At 40.3% G+C, this 22,633-nt stretch overlaps 2 protein-coding genes across 3 annotated transcripts in view; both read left to right on the plus strand.

Moving 5' to 3' along the window:
- The first annotated feature begins 51 nt into the window (after positions 1 to 51).
- On the plus strand, positions 52 to 17,382 carry ipo8 (importin 8). 2 transcript variants are annotated; one of them, XM_034313202.2, is made up of 25 exons: positions 52 to 360; positions 2,618 to 2,699; positions 3,702 to 3,858; positions 4,021 to 4,179; positions 4,394 to 4,550; positions 5,411 to 5,500; positions 5,612 to 5,706; positions 5,798 to 5,882; positions 6,498 to 6,632; positions 6,967 to 7,066; positions 7,293 to 7,369; positions 7,488 to 7,604; positions 7,689 to 7,778; positions 8,433 to 8,598; positions 9,150 to 9,310; positions 10,205 to 10,330; positions 10,432 to 10,507; positions 11,040 to 11,165; positions 11,373 to 11,470; positions 12,092 to 12,187; positions 12,449 to 12,669; positions 12,911 to 13,116; positions 14,192 to 14,413; positions 15,229 to 15,358; positions 16,734 to 17,382. In XM_034313202.2, coding segments are annotated over exons 1-25 (3,057 nt in total). In that variant the 5' UTR covers positions 52 to 276; the 3' UTR covers positions 16,735 to 17,382. The 2 variants fall into 2 exon arrangements, with proteins under 2 accessions (XP_034169093.2, XP_034169094.2); XM_034313203.2 differs by having other exon boundaries at positions 10,432 to 10,498.
- A 2,754-nt stretch (positions 17,383 to 20,136) lies between these two features.
- Positions 20,137 to 22,633, plus strand: part of tmtc1 (transmembrane O-mannosyltransferase targeting cadherins 1) — a 44,865-nt gene continuing 42,368 nt past the window's right edge. The window contains exon 1 of the mRNA XM_026923274.3: positions 20,137 to 20,732. Coding sequence (XP_026779075.3) covers positions 20,389 to 20,732 — 344 coding nt within the window. The 5' untranslated portion in view covers positions 20,137 to 20,388. The remainder of the gene's footprint in view (positions 20,733 to 22,633) is intronic.

The raw sequence follows: 22,633 nt of genomic DNA on the forward strand, positions 1-22,633 counted from the left end.
AACGGCTCAACGCTTACCGGTAAAAGGGGCAGGGACTGACGGTGAAACTTGGACCGGATGCCAAACGGCGTATAATTCCCTATATTTGTGCACTACATAGCGTGTTAAATAATGGCTTTTACACCCTATGTAGTGCACTTTGGAATCTAACAGGGAGTTTTTTTTTTAGTTACGACTACCACAGCTTATGTGTGCAGCTAGCAAGCTAGCTCAATTAGCTAGCCGTTTGTCAAAAAAAAAAAAAAAAGTTGCGGTTATTGTGCAGTTCTGGTCTCGATGGATCCCAATCGGATTATACAGGCTTTAAAGGGAACTATAGACCCTAACCTTAGAATAGCGGCTGAAAATGAGCTCAATCAGGTGTGTGTGCTTTATAAAAAACTTATTATTTTAGCCAGTTATGCCGAGGGGCCTGATAAGTCATGTAAACAGAGAAGCCTGGTCATTCTTCTGGCTCTGACACGGAGATGTGAAGGCAGGAAAGAGAATACAAGTTTTCAGTTTTTATTCTGCATCAGTGCTTCATGCTTGTAGTGTTAGTCTGTGCGTCTATTGCCTGTTTTATTACCTTTTAGCACGCTAGCATTAGCATTACCTGACAGGCAAGTGACAGAATTGAGGAGTAAGTAAGATAGCAGATGATACTTCTATTTCCTGGAGGGATTTTTGTTTAAGAAAGGATTTCTACGAGCTAAAACGCTGTGCCTTGTGTTACTCAGAGGGTTAGAGAGCCAGCTGATGTAGCTGTGCTGAGCTGTTTGGATGAAGGCCTTGGATTCAGCTTCATTTTATTTACACAGCAAACAGTTTTAACAGCAGCTGCATTGTTACGTAGCAGCTTTACAGAAACCCGGATGTAGAACAAGTGGCGAGGAAAAACTCCCTGAGACGTCATGAGGAGGAACCCTTGAGAGGAATTCTTAAGGAGAGGAACCCTTGAGAGGAACCCTTACGGAGGAACCCTTGAGAGGAACCTTTGAGACTTATGGAGGAACCCTTACAGAAGAACCCTTACGGAGGAACCCTTACAGAAGAACCCTTACGGAGGAACCCTTAAGGAGGAACCCTTGAGAGGAATTCTTAAGGAGAGGAACCCTTACGGAGGAACCCTTGAGAGGAACCTTTGAGACTTATGGAGAAACCCTTATGGAGGAACCCTTACAGAAGAACCCTTACGGAGGAACCCTTGTGAGGAATCCTTAAGGAGAGGAACCCTTGAGAGGAACCGTTAAGGAGGAACCCTTGTGAGGAATCCTTAAGGAGAGGAACCGTTAAGGAGGAACCCTTACAGAGAAACCCTTACAGAGAAACCCTTGAGAGGAACCTTTGAGACTTACGGAGGTACCCTTGAGAGGAACCGTTAGGGAGGAACCCTTGAGAGGAACCTTTGAGACTTAAGTCATGTAAACAGAGAAGCTGTTGAGGAACCCTTAAGGAGGAACCCTTAAGGAGGAACCCTTGAGAGGAATCCTTAAGTAGAGGACCCGTTAAGGAGGAACCCTTATGGAGGAACCCCTGAGAGGAACCCTTAAGGAGGAACCCTTGAGAGGAATCCTTAAGGAGAGGACCCGTTAAGGAGGAACCCTTATGGAGGAACCCCTGAGAGGAACCCTTAAGGAGGAACCCTTGAGAGAAACCTTTGAGACTCATCAGGAAATCCTCTGAGAGACACCAGCCAGTGGCATTATAAATCTGTACAGTAGACAGGTGTAGAAGAGTAGAGATAAACAGTACTAAGTGTGATGAATGTTCAGCATGAGCATCATCAGCCCTACTCAGACTGCATTAGTTTTATATGTGGATGTGGAGTAATGTGATATAATTACGCTATTATTGCAGAATCTCCTGTATATATCTGTATTTTTCTACACATCTGGAAAGGTTACTTTCTATAAGTATAAGTATGACAGTAGAAATACTCCTAGATAATATATATCCTGTCTGAAGTGCCGTGTTGGTGAACATTCTGTAGTATCCTGCTGCGGGAAAAGAGATTTTGCGCTTTTTTTCTTCAGTATGAAGACAATCCAGGAAGCTGTCACAGTGTCTTTTCTATCGTCTACCAAAACCAAACCTAAATGAAGCATTGGCCGAGTATGAGATGCAAAACAAGAGAATATAGATGAGGTTTAAAAGGTCAGAGAAGTGAAGAACGTCTGGGCAGTTGTGATGTTTATGATCGCTGAGTGGGTTTGTCCCTGATATCCCCTCCCCTGCCTTGTGTAGGTTTCATGTGATCTGAGATGAACTATAATTGATTTTTTTATGCTTGATGACTTAAAGTTTGCACTTAGTGCATGAATACAGTCGTTCTGTGGGAAACACATGCAGAGCCCCACACAGAGAGAACAATGTTCAGCCACTGTATTTTCTGGCACAAGAAATGTGATAGTGTCATAATTTTCTGCCTGAATTATAGATTTTATTTACTGAATTGAGCGAACAGGGTGCCAGCGACAGCAGTCTGTATGGTTTTATTTTCCATTAGTAATGCATTAGTGATGTGGAGGAGATCAAAACACTCTCGAGTTTGTCTTCTATATTGAGGCGACTGTAATGAGTTATTTACAGCCAGATTATCTGAGATGTCATTTCTGTGTTTTATTTTTCTCTCCAGTCCTACAAGATCATCAACTTTGCTCCGACTCTGCTGCAGATCATCGTGTCGGAGCAGGTGGAGTTTCCTGTACGGCAAGCAGGTGAGGACACACACACACACGCACGCACATAGCTGTGGTGGAAATTTTGACTCATTCAGCTCCCAAATGACTTTTCTTCTTCTTCTTCTTCTTCTTCTTCTTCTTCTTTTTGCAATTCTTTCCACAATCAACCAAAGTTGTTGGTTTTTTTTTCTGGAAATCAGAATCAGGGCACTGAATCATATGCATATATATTTTTTTGCCATCCATAAAACGTAACTATTTTGGTGTGTTTGTGCCCATTAGATCGACCAGTATAACGTAATGGAGTTGTAGAACCTACAGTACTAATATGTAGTGCACTACAGTGTGTCCTCCAACTCCATTTGAGATTCAGCCCCAAAAAAAAAACCTGACAATGCTGGAAATTATGATGTGAAATCTATTTACACTGTATATTATTTTTAGTAGGGATATTTTGTTTGACTAGAAAAGTGATACGTAATTTAAAAGGACATAAACGACATGCACTTAGTCAGAGTCTATGTTGTTTTTGGAAACTAGGGCCATTTAGGGAAAAATGTGTGTTTTTCCATAGACTCGAGACAGCTAAAAGTAGAATACTATAAAAAAAAAAAAATGTGAACACTGCTGAAACAGTGGAAGCTGTTCTGATGTCCTAATTGGAAAAAATTATTATAACTTGTAGATTGTAGAAATAATAATTTTTTAAAAAAAGTAAAGGTAAAGAAAAGCATAAAGGACATGTTTTGTAATTGCACTGAAGTGATATAATAATATAATAATATGATGTTATTAGTAAGGATATATATAATATATGGAAAAACATTAATAATAAATTATTAGTAAATAAGTGAAATTTATTTATAAAAAAACTTTGGTAAAAAATGGTATAAGTAATATAAGAACATAAGACATGTAAAAAAAAAAAAAAAAAAAAAAGGAACACATAAAACAGTTAAACAAATTATTATTATTATCATTATTATTATTAATTGGAGGAGAAGATATATTTCAGGCTGACCTCTTTGTGCATCACAGCTGCCATCTACCTGAAGAACATGGTGAGTCAGTACTGGCAGGACCGGGAGCCGTCTGTGGGCGAGGTCGTGTTCCCCTTCAACATCCACGAGAATGACCGCGGTCAGATTCGAGAGAACATGGTGGAGGCCATCATCCGGTGTCCGGAGTCCATACGGTCAGTTACTCACTCGTCCACACACTCGCTCTGTTCTGATCTGCTAATCCAAGCTCTCAGACATGACCTCGAGTGTGTCCTTTTGCTTTTACAGTGGTAACAATAGGGATTCTTTCTCAGGTACGATATTTGTGTGTGTGTGTGTGTGTTTTCGATGGACAGAGCCCAGCTTACAGTCTGCTTGCGTGCCATTATAAAGCACGATTTCCCCGGCCGCTGGACTGGCATCGTCGATAAGATCAACTTGTACCTGCAGTCTCAGAACAGCGGGAGCTGGTACGGGAGTCTGCTCGCGCTCTATCAACTCGTCAAAAGCTACGAGTGAGTGCTTCACGCAGTTTATTTCCCTTACAGGGAGCCGGACTTCCTGTCGACCAGCCGAGCTTAGTGAACTGAAGGATTCTAAGCTCTTGTGCTTAGTGAATTCAAAAGCAGCGGAATATAAAAAGAGCAGATATACATAAGCAGAGTATTGTGGCTCGGTGTCGTGTGTTTAGTGGCTGTAGTAGTGTGATGTGGTTGTTGTTGTTCGCAGGTTTAGGAAGGCGGAGGAGAGGGTACCCCTGCTGGCTGCTATGCAGCTCTTCCTGCCCCGGATCCAGCAGCTCATCACTCAGCTGCTGCCTGATGCCACGGTGTTCTCTGTCCTCATCCAGAAACAGATCCTGAAGATATTCCATGCACTCGTGCAGGTTAGCATGCAGCATATTATCTTTAATACCACAGCGTTGATGAATTCTCCAATCTGATTGGTCAGAAAGTGTTGATTAGTCTTCTATAACAGCAGCTCAGACAGTAGTTCCGGCTGCAAGGTTTATGCTAATGCACTCGTTCTCAGAGACTTGTATAGAGGGCACGCCACATAAACAGATTAAAACCGTGTAATCAACGAGAGGGTGAAGTTTTCTGTAAGGAGACGTGTATTTAGCATTTATGGAAGGGAGTCTCCAGTGTCAGCGCTTTATAGCTCTCAGAGGTAAAGCTTTAACTTTGGATGGAGCAGAATGGAGGACTTTGAGATTTGTGATTTTTTCTATAACATGACAAGCTGCTTTTTTTGTCTTCTTAACTCCAGAAAAAAAGAGAGGCTGGTGTTATAACATAAGCGATACAGGAACTAACCTTAACCTTAACAGGAACCTTGACCTTAACCTTGACCTTTCCACAATCTTAAATGTAACTTTAAATGGATAAAAAGTGCAGTGTGATGTTTTTCAATGAACAGAAATTGTGATTGTGGCAAATTGCTGTTGTGTAAGACGAATAAAACTGTATGGGACGTGCTGTTATAGTGTAATAACTGACTTTGTAGTGATAATGGGAACTCCTCTTCTTGCCATTGATTATTTTCCTATAAGAGCATGCCCCCAAGTGTTTCATTCCTTACATAATGCATTTATTTTTCATTATGCGTCGGCATTCCATTCATTCTTACTTCAAGTCCTTAAATCCTTACGCATTTTATTTTAAAATTGTAGTGGATTTGCAATGGCTCTGTTTGTGGTGGTGTTACCAACACTAAATGTGTGTTTGTGTGCGTGTGTGTGTGTAGTATTCCTTGCCTCTCCAGCTGCTCAGTAATACAGTCATGACCCAGTGGATGGAGATCCTGAGAGCGGTTGTGGATCGGGACGTCCCTCCTGTAAGTTTTGTGTGCATTGCAAAATGAAAGGATGATTATCATGGGACAGTGAGGTGGAGTTGTGCATCCACCTCTGAAAAGCCTCACAGCAGGTCTGCCTCTGATTCGTAGGAGACTCTGGAGGTGGACGAAGACGATCGGCCAGAGTTAGTGTGGTGGAAGTGTAAGAAATGGGCTCTCCATATTATCACCAGGATGTTTGAGAGGTGACCTCACAACCTAAACATACCGTATTCACATCTACAACGTCTCAGATCCTGTCTGCAGTTTTTATTTTCTTGTTCGTCCCGTTCGTAGGTACGGGAGCCCGGGCAACGTGACGAAGGAGTACTATGAGTTTGCAGATTTTTTCGTAAAGACTTACGCTGTTGGGATTCAACAGGTAAATGTGGTATCTGTTTATTATCTCTGAATACACACACACCATGCAAACTTCATGGGATTCACCCAGACTCAATGTTATGCTAACACACTGAAATCCATCAAAAGACATGACACACACTTTATGCGCATTTACATTACTCTCCATCATCTCTTAAATAAAGTTCACTAATCTTTTGATGGAATGGCCAATAGGAGACCGGCTGGGCTTGGCTTCAGTCTCTCAAATCAGAGTTGAGGAAGATGGAAAAGAAAATAATTGTGATTAATTAACTATTAACTAATGATTAATTAACATCAAGAATTATATGACGCAGCACGTAAGATCTGTAAAGAGCTCTGTGTGTGTGTGTGTGTGTGTGTGTGTGTGTGTGTGTGTGTACATACACTGGGCAGGGCAAAATAATAATAATATAATATTGACATTGTGATCACTTATGTCTCAGTACGCTTGTGAGATATCGTAGATATCATCATGTTTTTTTTAGAACATTTTGGTTTTTCTTTAGAATACCTTTTTTCAAGATTGTTTAGTAGACACTAAATAAAAGTTTAATCAAACTCAACTAACAATATTTTTTCATGTGTGAAATGGGTGCGTTGTGTGTCGTTCCAGGTCTTGTTAAAGGTGATTGACCAGCACAGGCAGAAGCAGTTTGTGAGTCCACGTGTGTTACAGCAAGCTCTGAACTACCTGACACGGGGCATCTCTCACTCCATCACGTGGAAACAGATGAAGCCACACATGCAGGTCAGAATCAGGGACAGCAAGTACAAAAAGTACAATGTTCTATTCTTTTATAAACGAAAAACTGCTGTATATTCTTATATATGACGAATAAAACACTTCAGGATGTGCTGATATTGGAAACTTGGAGGTGGAAGCAGTAACTACATCGTCACATTCCCAGCAGTCTGTTTAACAGGAGGCAGATCTACACCATGACAAAATACACCATAATAATCCTATTTTTATGTTTGGGAGCATATATACGTATATCTTGAATTCTTCACGTTGCTGTATGTGACTTGCCGAATGAGATCTGTTTTTTTTTTGTTTTTTTTTTTTTGTTTTTTTTTCACAGACTATAACTCAGGAGGTGGTGTTTCCTCTGATGTGTTATAAGGATGAAGATGAGAAGCTATGGCAGGAAGATCCGTACGAGTACATCCGCATGAAATTCAGTCAGTACTTTGGTTCTCTTGGGTTTTTTTTTTCTTCTTCTGCCATCTCTGTCCTTCTGTCATTGTCTTATTTCTATCCCCCTTTCCAGCATTCTTAGTGATCACTAGCTATGTTGTCAAATTTGCGGGTTTTTGGATTGCCATTTTTAGAAATAATTTGAAAAGCTTGACGTGTTGAATGAACGTGGTGTATGTAAGCTGATTTGCTGTTGCTTCTCTGCTGTAGATATGTATGATGACCACGTGTTTCCCGCCACTGCGGCTCAGACTCTGCTGTGCAAAGCATCCAGAAAGAGGAAGGAGGTGGCTACTAGTTTCAGATTCCTTTATATTTTAAGATTTGTTTATGCTAGTTTATGAATCGGCTATGCGTGTCAGTATTTTTTGTGTTAATCATATCTTTGTCTCAATGCTGGATCAGGTCCTTCCTAAGATGATGGAGTTCTGCCATCAGATTTTGATGAACCCCGGCGCTGACCCCCGCAGGACAGACGGGGCGCTGCACGTCATCGGCGCTTTAGCTGATCCGTTGTTAAAGGTTTGGAAAGTTTGAAGGCTGTATTGAATCGTATTTGCTCCTTTAACGGTGTGACGTCTCTTTTTTTTTTTGTTTGTTTTGTAGAAGCAGATATACAGAGATCAGATGGAGCTTGTGTTACAGAACTATGTGTTTCCTCTACTCAACTCCAACCTGGGCTACCTGCGCGCCAGGGTGAGGGCAACATGTCTGGGATGGAAGGAAGGATGGATAGGTGGATAATTAGACAGATGGATGGATGATTGAATAAAGATGGATAGATGGATGAATGTATAGATGAATGAATGAATGAATGATGGATGGATAATTAGATTAATGGATGGATGGACAATTGGATGGATAGATAATTGCATGGATGGGTAACTGGATAAATGGACAGAAAATCAGATATATGGATGGATAATTGGATTGATGGATATTTGGATGTATAATGGAATAAATAAATACATGAATGGATGGATAGTTGGATAAATAGGAGGATGGATGGATGAAAAGATAATTGGATGGATGGATAGATGATTGGATTAAAGGGATAGATGGACAAGCAGGTGGATAATTGGATGGATAAATGGATAATAGGATAAAAAGTATGAATTGATGGATAGTTAAATAATTGGATAGGTGGCTGGATAAGTGGGTGGATAATTGGATGGATGGAAGGATAATTGGATTAAAGGGATAGAGAGATAATAGAATGAAAAGAAGACTTGATAATTGGATGGCTGTATGGATGCTTCTGAGAATCATACATGTGGATCTGTGGTATGCCTGAAGAGACATGTTGACTGTGTGTTAATTTGGTGTGGTTTTGCTTTGTCCCGGGTTTAGTCCTGCTGGGTTCTGCACTGCTTCAGCCCGCTGAAGTTCCACAATGAGCTGGTCCTGAGGAACGCAGTGGAACTCGTCAAACAGGACCTCATCAATGATCAGGAGATGCCTGTCAAAGTGGAGGCAGCCATCGCTCTGCAGACTCTGGTCAGCAACCAGGAGCAAGGTCAGTCTCACACACACACACACACACACACACACACACACACACACACACACACACACACAGCATGTGCTTAATGATTCTGTGCAAATTTATGTTCACCCGAGTGAGCATATGTCTCATTTCACCCTTATAAAAACAATAAGGGAGCAACAGTGGATGAGTGAAGACAGTTTCAAGAGAGAAGATTTGTGTTAAAGCACTCGTTCCAATTCTATCGTTTCCATAGTAACAACCCATTCACATGGACTTACATGGCAGACGCTCTACATAATCTAAGGCTAATAATAAACTTCTTGTTATTTAACACAGGAAAACATGTAATTATTGATATGGTGTAATTTGCTGTAAGGAGATGTTTATTTACCATTTTTTGGAAGGAGTCTCCAGTTTCAGCACTTTGAAACAGTTAGAGGTAAAGCTGTAACTTTACGTTTTGTGCCATGGAAGCATCTTTAGGGCAGAAAAAGAGAGGCTGATGAGGGAACAACTGTTTATAGCTGTGTGTGTGTGTGTGTGTGTGTGTGTGTGTGTGTGTGTGTGTGTGTGTGTAGCTAAGCTCTACATAAGACCCTTCATCAGGCCCGTGATGCAGGAGCTGCTGCACGTCATCAAAGAGACAGAGAACGACGACCTCACGAGCGTCATCCAGAAGATGATCTGCGAATACAATCAGGAAGTAGCTGTGATCGCAGTGGATATGACCCAGAACCTGGTATAGTTCCTGTTTATTCCTGTTTGTCTCACACATACACACACACACACACACACACACACACACACACACACATAAAAGAGGAGACCAATGAACACCAATTTTCAGTCACTAAGAAGACCTGTGATGTAAATCTGGCCATCCTGTTTGTGACTGCAGCCCTTTTATAGATTTCATTTGTGATTTAACAGACACACAGTAACATGCCTTGCGACTTTGTTGACCTGTTTGCTAAATCTGTCTCACACTTTCAACACAAACCTGGTGATGGCTATGTTTAAAATAAAGGATTGTCTGAATAAAATGCTACCGGTCATGCGTTCAAGTCAGTAGCATTTTTTCCCCACAAAATCATCTCGCTTATTGAAATTCAAAAAGCAGTTAAGTGGCTTATTTGGTTATTTGGCTATAAGATAATTTTCTGTTTGCTGTTTCAGTCAAAAATTAGATTATTACTGCAATATATTGTTACTTAATTACAACAGCTATAATGATTCTATGAATCAAAATATATTAAATATTCGTGAGAGTCATCTGAGAGATTAAGATTTTTAGTTCATTGAAATCCTTAGACCTGTGTCTCTGTTTCTCGTCCTATTTTTGTTTTATCACCTATATAAGTTCAGAATTAAAATTGCAACATTAAAATTTTCCTGCAATAATCACATGACCACCGGGATTCAGTGAACCATTTAACCGTCAAGTGTTTATAATTTAATATTTCATGTGTCAGTCCTGGTAATATACAGTGCAAAGGTTTTACTCTACCACACGTCCTTGCATTCTAATTGAATATTATCCTACACGGTCATCTGTATGTGAACACCGCTTAGACAGATCAACAAAATGAAAGCTATAGATTAGCGGAGTAAGCACAGGCTCTCCTCCGTGCAGGCGGAGATCTTCAGTAAGGTTCTGCAGAGTGAGGAGTACGAGGAGAGTGAAGATAAGACCGTGATGGCCCTGGGCATCCTCAGCACCATAGACACCATCCTTACGGTCATGGAGGACCACAAAGAGGTCGGGATCCATGCACACATCCAGTCACATTACCACTGATCAAATACGTGAAAAATATCAGCACAATGCGTGTTTCTTCAATGCGATGTTTTCCATCATAGATCACTCAGCAGCTAGAGGGGATCTGCCTGCAGGTGATCGGCCTTGTGCTCCAGAAGCCCATCATAGGTATGGCAGGTGTGTGTGTGGAGTTGCTTTTGTTGTGCAGGAAATACCAAGCTCTAATGTAAAGTGGTAATATGTTTGGCCACATGATGGAGCCCTTGCACATGCTTTCTTTTTTACATTCTTTGAAGGCTCTTGTATGCATACTAGAGATACATAGAGACAGATAGATACATAGAGACAGATAGATACATAGAGATAGATAGATAGATAGATACATAGAGATAGATAGATACATAGAGACAGATAGATACATAGAGACAGATAGATATATAGATATAGATAGATAGATACATAGAGATAGATAGATACATAGATAACTTGATGAATCCCAGAGGGAAGTTCAGAGATTACAGGAACAGTCCAAAAAGTACAGTGTGCTGTAAAATAAAAATAAAAACATAAACATATTCAGAGTAAAATTATAAAATATAGTATTGAATATAATTAAGTAGTAGGCATAGTAAGTATAGCGTTACATACTACTGCAACTTATATATTATTGCAACAGGTGTGTGTGTGTGTGTGTGTGTGTCTGTCACAGAGTTCTATGAGGAGATTCTGTCGCTGGCGTTTGGTCTCACCTGCCAGACCATCTCCCCTCAGATGTGGCAGCTGCTGGGCGTGCTTTACGACGTCTTCCAGCACGACTGCTTCGACTACTTCACAGGTCTGTCCTACTAAAAACAATGGAACTGATGCTTTCTCTCTGAAAGTGTTGGTCTTCATGGCACTATTTAAATCAGTTAAGCTCATATACTGTAAACTGTTTAAGAGAGAGGAGGACGATAATGATGATGAGGAGGAGGAGGAGGAGGAGGAGGAGGGGGATGATGATGATGATGATGACTGGGATTAATTTGTTGTACCCCTGCAGATATGATGCCTCTCCTACACAATTATGTAACTGTGGACACAGACACACTTCTGTCCAATCCCAAACACATGGAGGTCATTTACACTATGTGCAAAAAGGTGAGCTGACTGTCTACAGTAACTAAATATATTATTATTATTATTATTGTTGTTGTTGTTGCTATATGGTGTATTTATATTGTAAAAATGTTTCTAGAATTATGCAAGGGTCTTGTGCAGGCCTAGAAATGTATAAAATTTAAAACTATTTTCTGCACCAAAGCAGCCTGCCTAATTCATCACATTTCATGTTATCTGTTTTATGATAGTCAGTGGCATTAAAAGTAGGAAAAATAGAAAGAAAATTGAACATAAAAAAATCTAAAATCTGGGAAAAGGCTTAAAGGATTTTTTTTTTCAGGGCAGAAATTCTGCTATTGTGAAATTTTAACAGTCTCTTAGATAAACAGACTCACAATGTAGCATTGGATCTGAATGGATTCTTTATATTATACATTTTTCTGGCCCTGAAATAAGCTCCGCCTCTCGGCCAGAACATAGCTGCTCACTTCTACTTTTTTTTTTTCCCTTTCTAAGGCAAACATAGGCTCACAGAGGGAGGGTTTGATTGGGCACATAAAAGCTGTTGATGTTTTTACTTTAAAATTTAAAATTTACAAACTGCTCCTTTAAAGCATAAGGTTTCTTTCAGTGTGTTGGCATGAATGTGTTTCTGACCAGGTCCTAACGAGCGATGCAGGAGAGGATGCAGAGTGCCATGCTGCTAAGCTGCTGGAGGTTATCATCTTACAGTGCCGGGGTCGGGGCATTGACCAGGTCAGCAGTGTGGCGGGTCGGATCAGGATGGAAATAATTACTACTACTACTACTACTAATAATAATAATAATAATAATAATAATAATGATAATGATAAGTACTCTGTTGTACTGTAAATCACATTATAAGCCATTGTAGATGATTAAGTTTGTATTTTAACTTTGTGTCCAGGTAGTAGGATTTCCAGTGGGGAAACATCCCGTTATAAGAATAATTCTTCACACTCTATAAACCTTTTCACACTTGTTCTTGCTTGTCAGTGTATCCCGCTGTTTGTGGAAGCAGTGTTGGAGCGGCTGACGCGTGGTGTGAAGTCCACAGAGCTGCGCACCATGTGTCTGCAGGTGGCCATCGCCGCTCTGTACTACAGTCCCTCACTGCTGATGCACACTCTGGAGAACATGCGCTTCGCCCACAGCGCCGAGCCAATCACCGCCCAGTTCATCAACCAGTGGATGAACGACACCGAGTTCTTCCTAGGGTACGCTCCTAATATCTCACTGATATTGCACTATACGCGAAGGGTTTTAATGATAACCTGTTACCACCGACTGTCACTGTGGTACGATGGCAATAGTCCAAGTCTTTGTTCAGATCATTTGCTTTTTCTAGTTAGGTTTAGGCACTGGCCTTTAGACATTTTATGGTACATTTTAGTGTGTGTGTGTGTGTGTGTGTGTGTGTGTGTGTGTGTGTGTGTATAATGATTTCACCCTGTGCAGGCTGCACGACCGTAAGATGTGCATCATCGGCCTGAGTCTGCTGATGGACTTGTCCAGCCGGCCGGCGGTTTTAGAAGGCGTGGCCAGTCAGATCATCCCTTCTATCCTGCTCTTGTTCCTGGGCCTCAAGCACATCTACGCCTCGCGAGTGCTCAGCAAGCCCGAGCAGTTCTCCAGAGCACAGGGCACTGAGGAGGACGAGAACGGTAAGTCTCACATAAGAATGTTATCTAATCCATGCTTTTTTGTGCTTTCTATCTTTAGTATGGGGCAACATGTCACCTTGAAGGCCCTTTTCCTGTCTGAGTAATAATCTCTGCTCCTACACATCTCTTTCAGCTCATGTAATATGTTAAAGCTGATGAGGTTAGTCACATAATTCGGCCTCTGAGGCTGGAGCTATGCATCGTTCAGTGCATTAGTTTAAGTGCTTGTCTGAACATTAACCTGCTGATTGTGTTTTATTGACTTGTTTTAAGTTTGATTCTTGTTGGCTGAGGTGCATTAGGTCTGTCAGAAGCAATTTCACAGTTAGAATGTTATTTATAATCTAATTTTTCTAGTATTTATATATACAAAGGCAGAAAAAACCACATTTGAATGAGTACGATTCTGTATTCTGCTTTTAGTTAGTCAAATTATGTTAGTCAAACATAATTCTTTTTAAATAAACATTTCCTTCCTTCTTTTCCAAATGAATCTTGTCGCTTGATTAAAATCGGTCTGAACGAATGAAGCAAAACTGGTCATTTTAGTCACTAAATGCCTAGGATTTCCGACTTTGCCTGGAAATTTTCGCACTTTGTTTGAAATTGCAAGCACGACCATTTTTACTCGCCACTGTTTTTTAAATAAAATTCTCTAATAATGTTTAAAACTGTTATGCACTGAACTTTTTTGTAATCCAGTGACTATATCTTGCTCCAAAACTCTCATCATTCAAGATTTCCAACTGAAAACTGATGTAAGTACAGAGGGCCAATCACATTACAACCTTCAAGACTCTGAAGCTTGTGTCCAGAAAAGTGTACAAAAAATATCAGTGCTCTTTCGGCCACAGATGGCTGCGTCATCGGCGATATCCTGATAGGTTAATCACACTTCCTTTTAAGATGGCTGGAGACAACCAGCAGTGTCTGGACGTCAGTTTCATGATGTTTTGAAAGTAAACACCACTCTGATATACTACGTCTAGAATGAAATACATCATTTCTTATTTTGAAAACAAGTGTAAGACTTTACCCAGGATGCAATTTCTTTTTTTTTTTTTTTTTTCCTCAGAGGAGATTCCCAGTGATGAGGATGAAGCAGGAGAGAAGAGCTCCAGCATGCAGCCGTCCAGCGCTCCCAGTGGCAACGGCAACGACGATGAGGATGACGACGATGATGAAGATTACTGGGATGAGGATGGCCTGGAGGGCACAGCGCTGGAGGAGTACAGCACGCCGCTGGACTACGACAACGGAGAAGACGAGTATCAGTTCTTTTCCGCCTCCCTGCTTCGTACGTAACAGTCCGTTATCCATTTACCTTTAAATTATACCATTAAACCAGATTCATTTACCAAATGCACGTGCATTATCAAGATGTACATGGCAAACAGACCTACCGATCATTGCTGAGATTGTTAATGACAAATCATTAGTAAGCTGATTAAGATTCAGTTGTTGCTGTGTAATGGATAAACATAGCTGTGCAAGGTTACGTGATCCTTAGTTTGCACAGTACACATTGTCGTCACACTTAAAATTCCATGCCTACTACAGACACCTCATTTTACACAATCAGATTTTTTCTTTTGACATGGCCATGCACGTTGAGCTTGATCGTTAGCAGGTCACATGACCATAGGCTGTATGTAGGCTTTACCTGAGCAAGGAACTCAATAACCTACCTAAAAGCCCTGAAAGTGTCACTTGTCTGATATCATCTGTATATTTTTGCTGCGTTTTGGAGTTTTTCATTTTCTTTTTGACGGGAGATGATAGAAAAGAGTGAACGCATCTTAAATTGTCTTTATACTGAAGAAAAGGGACAAAACCTCTTTTCCCATGCAACATCATAAAATCTTTACCAGCATGTCAGTTCAGCCTGCATATACAGATGGGCTTATCTCTCCTGATCACTTTACAGGAGCTAAAATACAGTGTAATCTTTGCAGATGTGTGTGTGTGTGTGTGTGTGTGTATGCACACAACCGATTCAGACAACAGTTCCAGAGATACTCGAGTAATAATTCCACTCTGAATAGGGCTAGGGTTTTTTTGGGTTTTTTTGGCTTCACTCACTAACAGTGTTGTGACTATGTGGCGTTGCAGGCGTGCAGAGCTCAGACGCAGGCTGGTATCAGATGCTAACGCAGTCTCTGAGTGACGAACAGAAGAAGCAGCTGCAGGAGATCTACAGTCTGGCCCAGCAGAGGAGGAACGCAGCAGGAAAAGGCCTGTGGTGAGCACCTCCTGTCTCTAAAACTGTCTCTCTACAGGAACACTGCAAACATGCTAGCATTGTGGGAAAAAAAATCATGTAGTGATATTTGGATTTGAATTTTGTAAATCTGGATTTTTATGCTTTAAATAGGAGTTTTGAAGTTTAATGAATATAATTCCTTTTCAGTTCATTAAATGTAACTCTAAATGAATAAAACGTACACATTGTTCTTTAATACATAACATTTGTAATTATTGGAAAGTTGCTTTGGTATAACAGCAATAACACACTTCAGGACATGGTGATATTGGGAAATAATCAACTTTGGGGTGTAATAGTAATTCTGCCTCGCATCGCACCATCCTGTGGCTGATTGTTTTCATATAACAGCACACCGCAAGTGTTTTATTCCTTGCATATATCAAGTAAAATTCAGGTTTTAATGACAGAATAGTCATTTAATTTCAAAAGTTCATATACAGTTTCAAATAAATTCAGGTTTACAGAATTCATAGTGCAAACAAATTATTTATTATTTGCATCATTAATGTTTTTTAATGACGTATTTCCTTTCCGTCCTACGATAGTACTACTGCTAGTAATACATTCAGAGAGAACACGCAATATGCTAGCTGCCCAAGCAGTCATGAGAACATTGTTGCTAGGCAAGTGGGAATTATGGACAATGAACATAAACTTATTAGTGTTTTCTGTGTTGGAGAGAGAACACATGATGTGTTCACTGTTTGAGCAGCTAAAGGTGCTAAAACACTGTTGCTAGGTAACGGAAATATGGACGCCAAGCATAAACTGGCTAATGACTGAGCTAATTAGCACATAGCTGTTAAGCAGGATGATATTGGAAATTGGACATAAGCACTGAGAATGGGGACATTTTCCTAAGATGTATTGACAAATTATGAAGAAATGACTCAGTATAGGGAAAGAATTAAACTTCTGAATGAGCATTACAACAAAACCTGACAGGTGCCAACTGTGGTTTGGCCATAGCATTTATAATTTTTGACCCTTTCTACAACAAAACTTATACACACACACACACACACATACATACACACATAAAGTATTAAGAATTTCTGTATGAAAATTCTTTTGTGAATATCCCTTGCAGCTGGAGCTACTCTCAGTGCTGGTGTTATGTAATACATGCTGTTATACAAAAATAATGCACCTAATAATGCTCCTAAAAAAACACCACATCAACGATTATAGGTTTTATTTTCTTAAACAGTATGTTTTTTAATCTGTTTATTATTGTTCTTAGATTGTAGCCACATGACTCTTGAATGTAGCCACATGACACGGTTATGTAAGTGTTCCCGGTCGATATTGTTTAAGATTGTTTTTGTTTTGTTTTTTTTCTCTCTCACAGAGATGTGTTCTGTGTGGGAGGTACCAGAACGCTTGGACGATGACACGATTGTGGGTTTTGGATCTGCAACGGTTTTAATTCCAGAACCAGCATCCTGACTTTCCAAGGACACAATCAGCGCAACACCTTCGAGCGGAGCTTCGAGAGTCCTTTCAGCCAGGGCTTAAAGGTGGCTCTACAGATCCATAACCCCAGCAGGACCACTGAGGCACTTGGATAAGAGAGAGGCCTTGTCCTGTCACAGCCTGACTCACTAGTACTGTGTGTGTGAGTGTGTGTGTGTGAGAGAGAGAGAGAGAGAGATAGAGGGAGCAGTAAGTATGGGTGACAATCGTGTGTATGAGCACCTAAACTCTTATCTGTATTATTTGCTGGACTTCGTCACGTCCCCTCCGTCAGCTGTGACACACTGAGCATCTACTTTGAGAGTGTTTTGCGAGGTGTTTTGCTATAAGAGGCAGACCGACACACACACGTGCAGGTAGTGTGTACCGTCAGTGATTTGAAGGTATGTTTGTGTCTGGCTTGTGATATACATACTGGGGAAGACTGTGCTTTATATTTGTTACATGTTTGTATGTCCGACTTTGTTTTTTGTATTAGTACGTTTTGAGAATTAACTTAAGGCATAAAATTGAGTCTGACACTACATCGCCTCTGTGTCCTTATTGTGAATCACTCAATGTGATCTTTAAGACTTTCCCATAAAGGCACACCGTGAACCAGGTTGCTTAGCAACAGAAAGCACTGTGCAATCTTTATTTTGTCGTCTGTTATTATTGTATCTGTCACACTGACAATACACAGCGACTGTTTTTCAATATCGCTGAAGAATGTGAAGTGCCTTCCTGGGGAAAAATTGCTCTTTTTTTTTTTTTTTTTTATTTGATGTTGCCACCTTGCGAAATGAGTTTGCAAGAGCACTCTGTGTACACGCTGTGTACTTTATATTAACTTCAAACTGTACAAACTACAACACTAGTTGATAAGTTCCTTAAACTTTCCCATTAACTCATGCATCTTGCTGAAGAAACTCAGAACATAATCTTGTTTTAAGGGAATGTTTTGCTAAAATAACTGCAAATTTAGTTATGAATTGCTTCATTGTCTATCTTTATATTGTAAAAATGAATTATGGGGCTTTTATCATCAATATTTGGAACCAATACTTGCCAAGAGAAGCGTTACCTAATAGACCTAAGAGAGGAATAGGCCTAATGGCAAGCAGTTTAGGGCATTAGTGTGTGTGTGTGTGTGTGTGTGTGTGTGTGTGTCTCACAGGTTTGACCACAGGGGGGCAGGAAGCCAGATGTTTTCTTTCTAATCATGAAGCAAAACTGGGGATTTTGAGCAAGAAATCAGTTCAGTATGACTTGTAAATATGGTTCTATATAATTACATCAAAGTGTTTTATTCCTCTTATACCACAGCAGTTTGCTATGATTACAATATTTGATTATATGTAATTTAATTTTTAATTAAATATAATTATAATTATGTTTAATTTTGTTGAACATCTAAGAAACACGTTAGTTCCTGTTGTCACTTACTTTATAACAGCTTTAAGCAATGGCTCCTTCACCAGCCTCTCGTTTCTTTATCTCTAATGAAGTTAATAACACAAAATAACACAGCTTGTCATGTTACTGAGAAACCAGAAAGCGCAAAGTTCTCTGTCCTGAAGACTCTCTAATGTCAGAAAACTTAGGTATAGTTACAAAATGCTGACACTGGAGACTCCTTTCATAAATACTCAATACACATCTCCTTACAGAAATCTTCACCTCTCAACAATTACACGTTTTTAATCCATTTATGTATCGCTTCCACCATCCATATTCCTGTGTTAGGTGTTACTATAGAAATGATTAATATATTAGAACAAGCACAAATTAAAACCTTAAAAGTGAGACATACAGTAGTTGAATCAAATTTTTCCAGAGAAATGCGGACACACATGAAGCGCTGGAACACTTGCGTTGAATGAAATAGAGATTATATAGAAGAATGATGCACTTTGTGACACCTACTTGCAGTAAACAATGCAAAATAAAAAATGTCTTCATTTGATTAATTCATATAAACCTGTGAGTTGTTTTGTAGCCAGAGCTACTCTCAGTGCTGCTGTTATGTAATACATGCTGTTATATGAAAATAATGCACCTAATAATGCTCTTAAAAAACACCACATCAACGATTATAGGTTTTATTTTCTTAAACAATACGTTTTTTAAATCTGTTTATTATTAGTGACAGACTATTGGGAGCAGATGCAGTACAAGCCCCTGTGTATGAGCTGTTACTACAGAAACAATAACGAACTAGAGCAAGAGCATTAATATAAACCTTTCATTCATGTTACAGCCGGTGCTACTTTCCGAGCCGGGCTGCAATACTAATACACACCTTCTGACCAATCAGATTTGAGCATTCAATCGAGCTGTGGTGTAAAAAAAAAAAAAAAAAAATGAAACAGAAATGAGAATTAACAGTGCTGGTGTATAATTAGAGTTTAAAATTTGTTGTTTTATATGCAAAAACACTATTAAAGGTGCAATAGTCAATTTTGTTTTATTACTTATGTGTAGAACATAATTAAAAAAAACAACAACAATGCTTTAAGCTTTGGCTTTAGGAAAAGTTTATAAAGGCTACATCCGCATTAATCCGAATAAATTTGAAAAAGCATCTTTTTCTCTACGTTTTCGGCCTTCCGTCTACACTGAGACGCCGTTTTTGACCAGTGAACACAGAGCTTTTCGAAAACACTTCTGAGTGGATAAATTTGAAAACACCGTTTTCGTGTTGTAGTGTTTACTGAGAAAACAGAGATATTCAAGAACAATGATGTATTTTTAGTCACATGACCCATTCAACTCAAAACAAACAAGATGGTGGACGATGTTGTACTGCAGTTGTTGTGGCTGCTATCCAGTTTGATAGTTTTGTTAAAGATTAATGTCACTTTGTACAACCTTCAGATTGCATTTTTAAATAAACGCCTGACCGAAGTGATGCAGGCCAAAGCGTCTTATGTTTTCACACATGCTCAGTATAGGGTTGTAAATGTTTTCAGACACTTCAGTGTGGACGAGTAATTTTTGGAAAACGTTTGAAAACGCCGGTGTAGACGGAGAGCGTTTTAAAACAAAAACGCAGTTTTCAGATCTATCCAGATTAATGTGGAAGCGCTGAGAAAACCCATTTGGAAAACTGAGCTCCGGTCCGGAATGCTTGTTTGTGATTGGATGCGCCTCCTGTCAGTCATTTTATAGACACTATATGGGCTATCTAAGATCCTGGAGGCGGAGCTTCGTGAACATGGGCGGGAAAAAAAAAAAAAAAGAGAGCGACTAATCTTACCTAATGCACCTTTAAAGTGGTGTAGGCTACACAAGTGTCAAGTGAATCAACACAATGAATCCAGTTCTGAAGAATCGAGTCAGTAAGAAGTGAGTCGTGAAGCCGATCACCACTGCGCATGCGCAAAGAGGCGGATTTTCTGGCTTTTTCTGCCTCCACAGAGCTCAACTCTCCTCAGTGTTTTTACGCATCCCGAGCGCGCGCGAGTGTCAGTGAGTCTGAGAACAGAAATGGCAGTAGGTGCATGTTTCCGGTGTGAGTGTTGCGGGCGCTGTGTGTGGAGAGGAGCGACATGACCGGGAGCAGCAGCAGCAGCGGGAGCAGCAGCGGGAGCAGCAGCAGCAGCGGGAGCGGGAGCAGCGGCGGGAGCAGCCGCGGCTCAGCAGCAGAGAGGCGGCCGCTCTTCCTCTCCGCGCTGCTCGCTTACAGCGCGCTGCTGGCCGCGTGCGCGCTCTGCTACTCCAACTCGCTATGGGGGGAGTTCGTGCACGACGACGTGTGGGCCATCGTGAACAACCCGGACGTGAGGCCCGGCTCCAGCCTGCGCAGCATCTTCACCAACGACTTCTGGGGCAAAAGGATGGCCGACAACACGAGCCACAAGTCTTACCGTCCGCTCTGCGTGCTCACCTTCAAGTGAGTCGCTCCTCGCACGCGCTTTAGCTCACACGCACAACCTGTAGAGCAGATGTGTGGCTCTGCACATCTGCATGCGAGCAAAGAGGCGTTTCTGCAGCGTGTTGCTGTTAACCTGGTGCTTTAACGTAAATGAGTTTTCTCTCCTTTTCTATCCTAATACAGGTTTGCACCAGTTCACTTCTTTTTTTTTTCTCCAACTAACTTTTTTTTTGCAACCAGTGCACAGACACGCCCCCTTCCTTATAAATATAAAACAGCACAGATTTATTTTATAAATCTAATCCAGTTATACAAAAATGAAACACTGTAAGCACATATGCATGATCATATTTCTTTCTAGGATTTTTTAAAAATCTTTGTATTCCTTGACTTTCCATCCACAGTGTATCATCATCATACAACATAAACACCTATTTTGTTATATTTCTAAAAAAAAAAAAAAAAAACTTGCATTCAAATTGATATGAATTGTGCTTTTGTCTTTCTTCCTTTTTCTTTCTTTCTTTCTTTTTTTTTTTAAAAAAAGATATTCAGCTTTATGAAACATCAGCATGACTGGTATAATCTGAACACATCACATGAGAATGAAACAGTTGCTAACTTCATGAGAATGACTCTACTGTGAGATTGACGCCTCTTTAAGAAGCTGTGCTGAAAGGGAGAGCAGGAAATGTCTGAGCTCTCTGTTTAAAAGCTTTCCTGTCTTAGTAATTGTCCGGTTTTGTAGCTGAATGCTGTCTTGTGTTGAGTGACACAGCGAGGAAATCAGACTTCCCACTCATCACTATCACTGATTTCTGATTTCCTTGAGGATTAGGAACTATAGAGCAACCTCCAAAACAATACACTAATATTATTTTGTGCTTATTCTTTGTACAGCTTTGTCCTATACATAATGAACGTGTTCTTTGCCTGCATTTTTTCCTCCCCATGTCTGAAATGTTGGACATGCTGCTTGCTTCTGATATGTTTTTGTACAGTATATTTTGCTTTATTAGCCACGGTAGATAAGAAAAGTACCCAGACGCCTCCTGTGCTCCGCCTCGGCGCCTCAATCTGTTTATATTACTTCACTTCCATGTTCGCGCGCGCGTGTGTGTGTGTGTGTGTGTGTGGACAGAGAATGTGTTTGTTATTGCTGGATCGGCGTCACTGTGTATTTATAGTCTAGTGTCCGGCATTAGACCTTGATGTTGACGTTTGAAAAAAATCTTGATGTGATATGTAAAGGTTTCATCAGACAGAACTTGCTTCTAAATCATGTAGGTTTTGTGACCTGCATTTTCTTATTTTAGGAAAAAAACACACCATGTACTGATTGATTCTGCAGTATAAATTTGATTACATGTTGATATGAAGCGTCAGAATGAATAACTGTTTTTTTGACACCACAAATTGTTGCCAATTACAGCTTCGAGACAAGAAGTAATTAGCTTTTTGTAGCATTGGGGCTTCATTTCGGCTCGGTCTTCTTGGCAAATCGTCTTCAGTTCCCCAAGATTACGAGGGTCCCACCAATGGACTCGCAATTTCAAAATCCTCCATAACTTTTCAACGGATTCAAGTCAGGAGATAGGCTAGGCCTTGAGCTATTTTGGCTGTGTGTTTGTGGTCTTGCTGAAATGTCCATCTTCTCCCCAGCTTAACTGTCTTGGCTGATGAGATGAAATTGCCCTGTAATATGTACATTGGAAGTACATCTCTCCATCCATCTTTCCTCCGATGATGTGTAATGCCCCAGTCCCTTTTGCAGCTTCATATGCATGATGCTCCCACTACCATGCTTCACGTGTTCTTGCGATCTTGTTGCAAAAGAGTTGTCTAAATGCTTTTAGATGTGCATCTCTTGCTCCTTTTTTAGCAGAGGAGTTTTGCCTTGAGCTGCAGGAACGGAAATT

The sequence above is a fragment of the Pangasianodon hypophthalmus genome, chromosome 18, assembly GCF_027358585.1.
Source record: "Pangasianodon hypophthalmus isolate fPanHyp1 chromosome 18, fPanHyp1.pri, whole genome shotgun sequence".
Lineage (NCBI taxonomy): Eukaryota > Metazoa > Chordata > Actinopteri > Siluriformes > Pangasiidae > Pangasianodon > Pangasianodon hypophthalmus.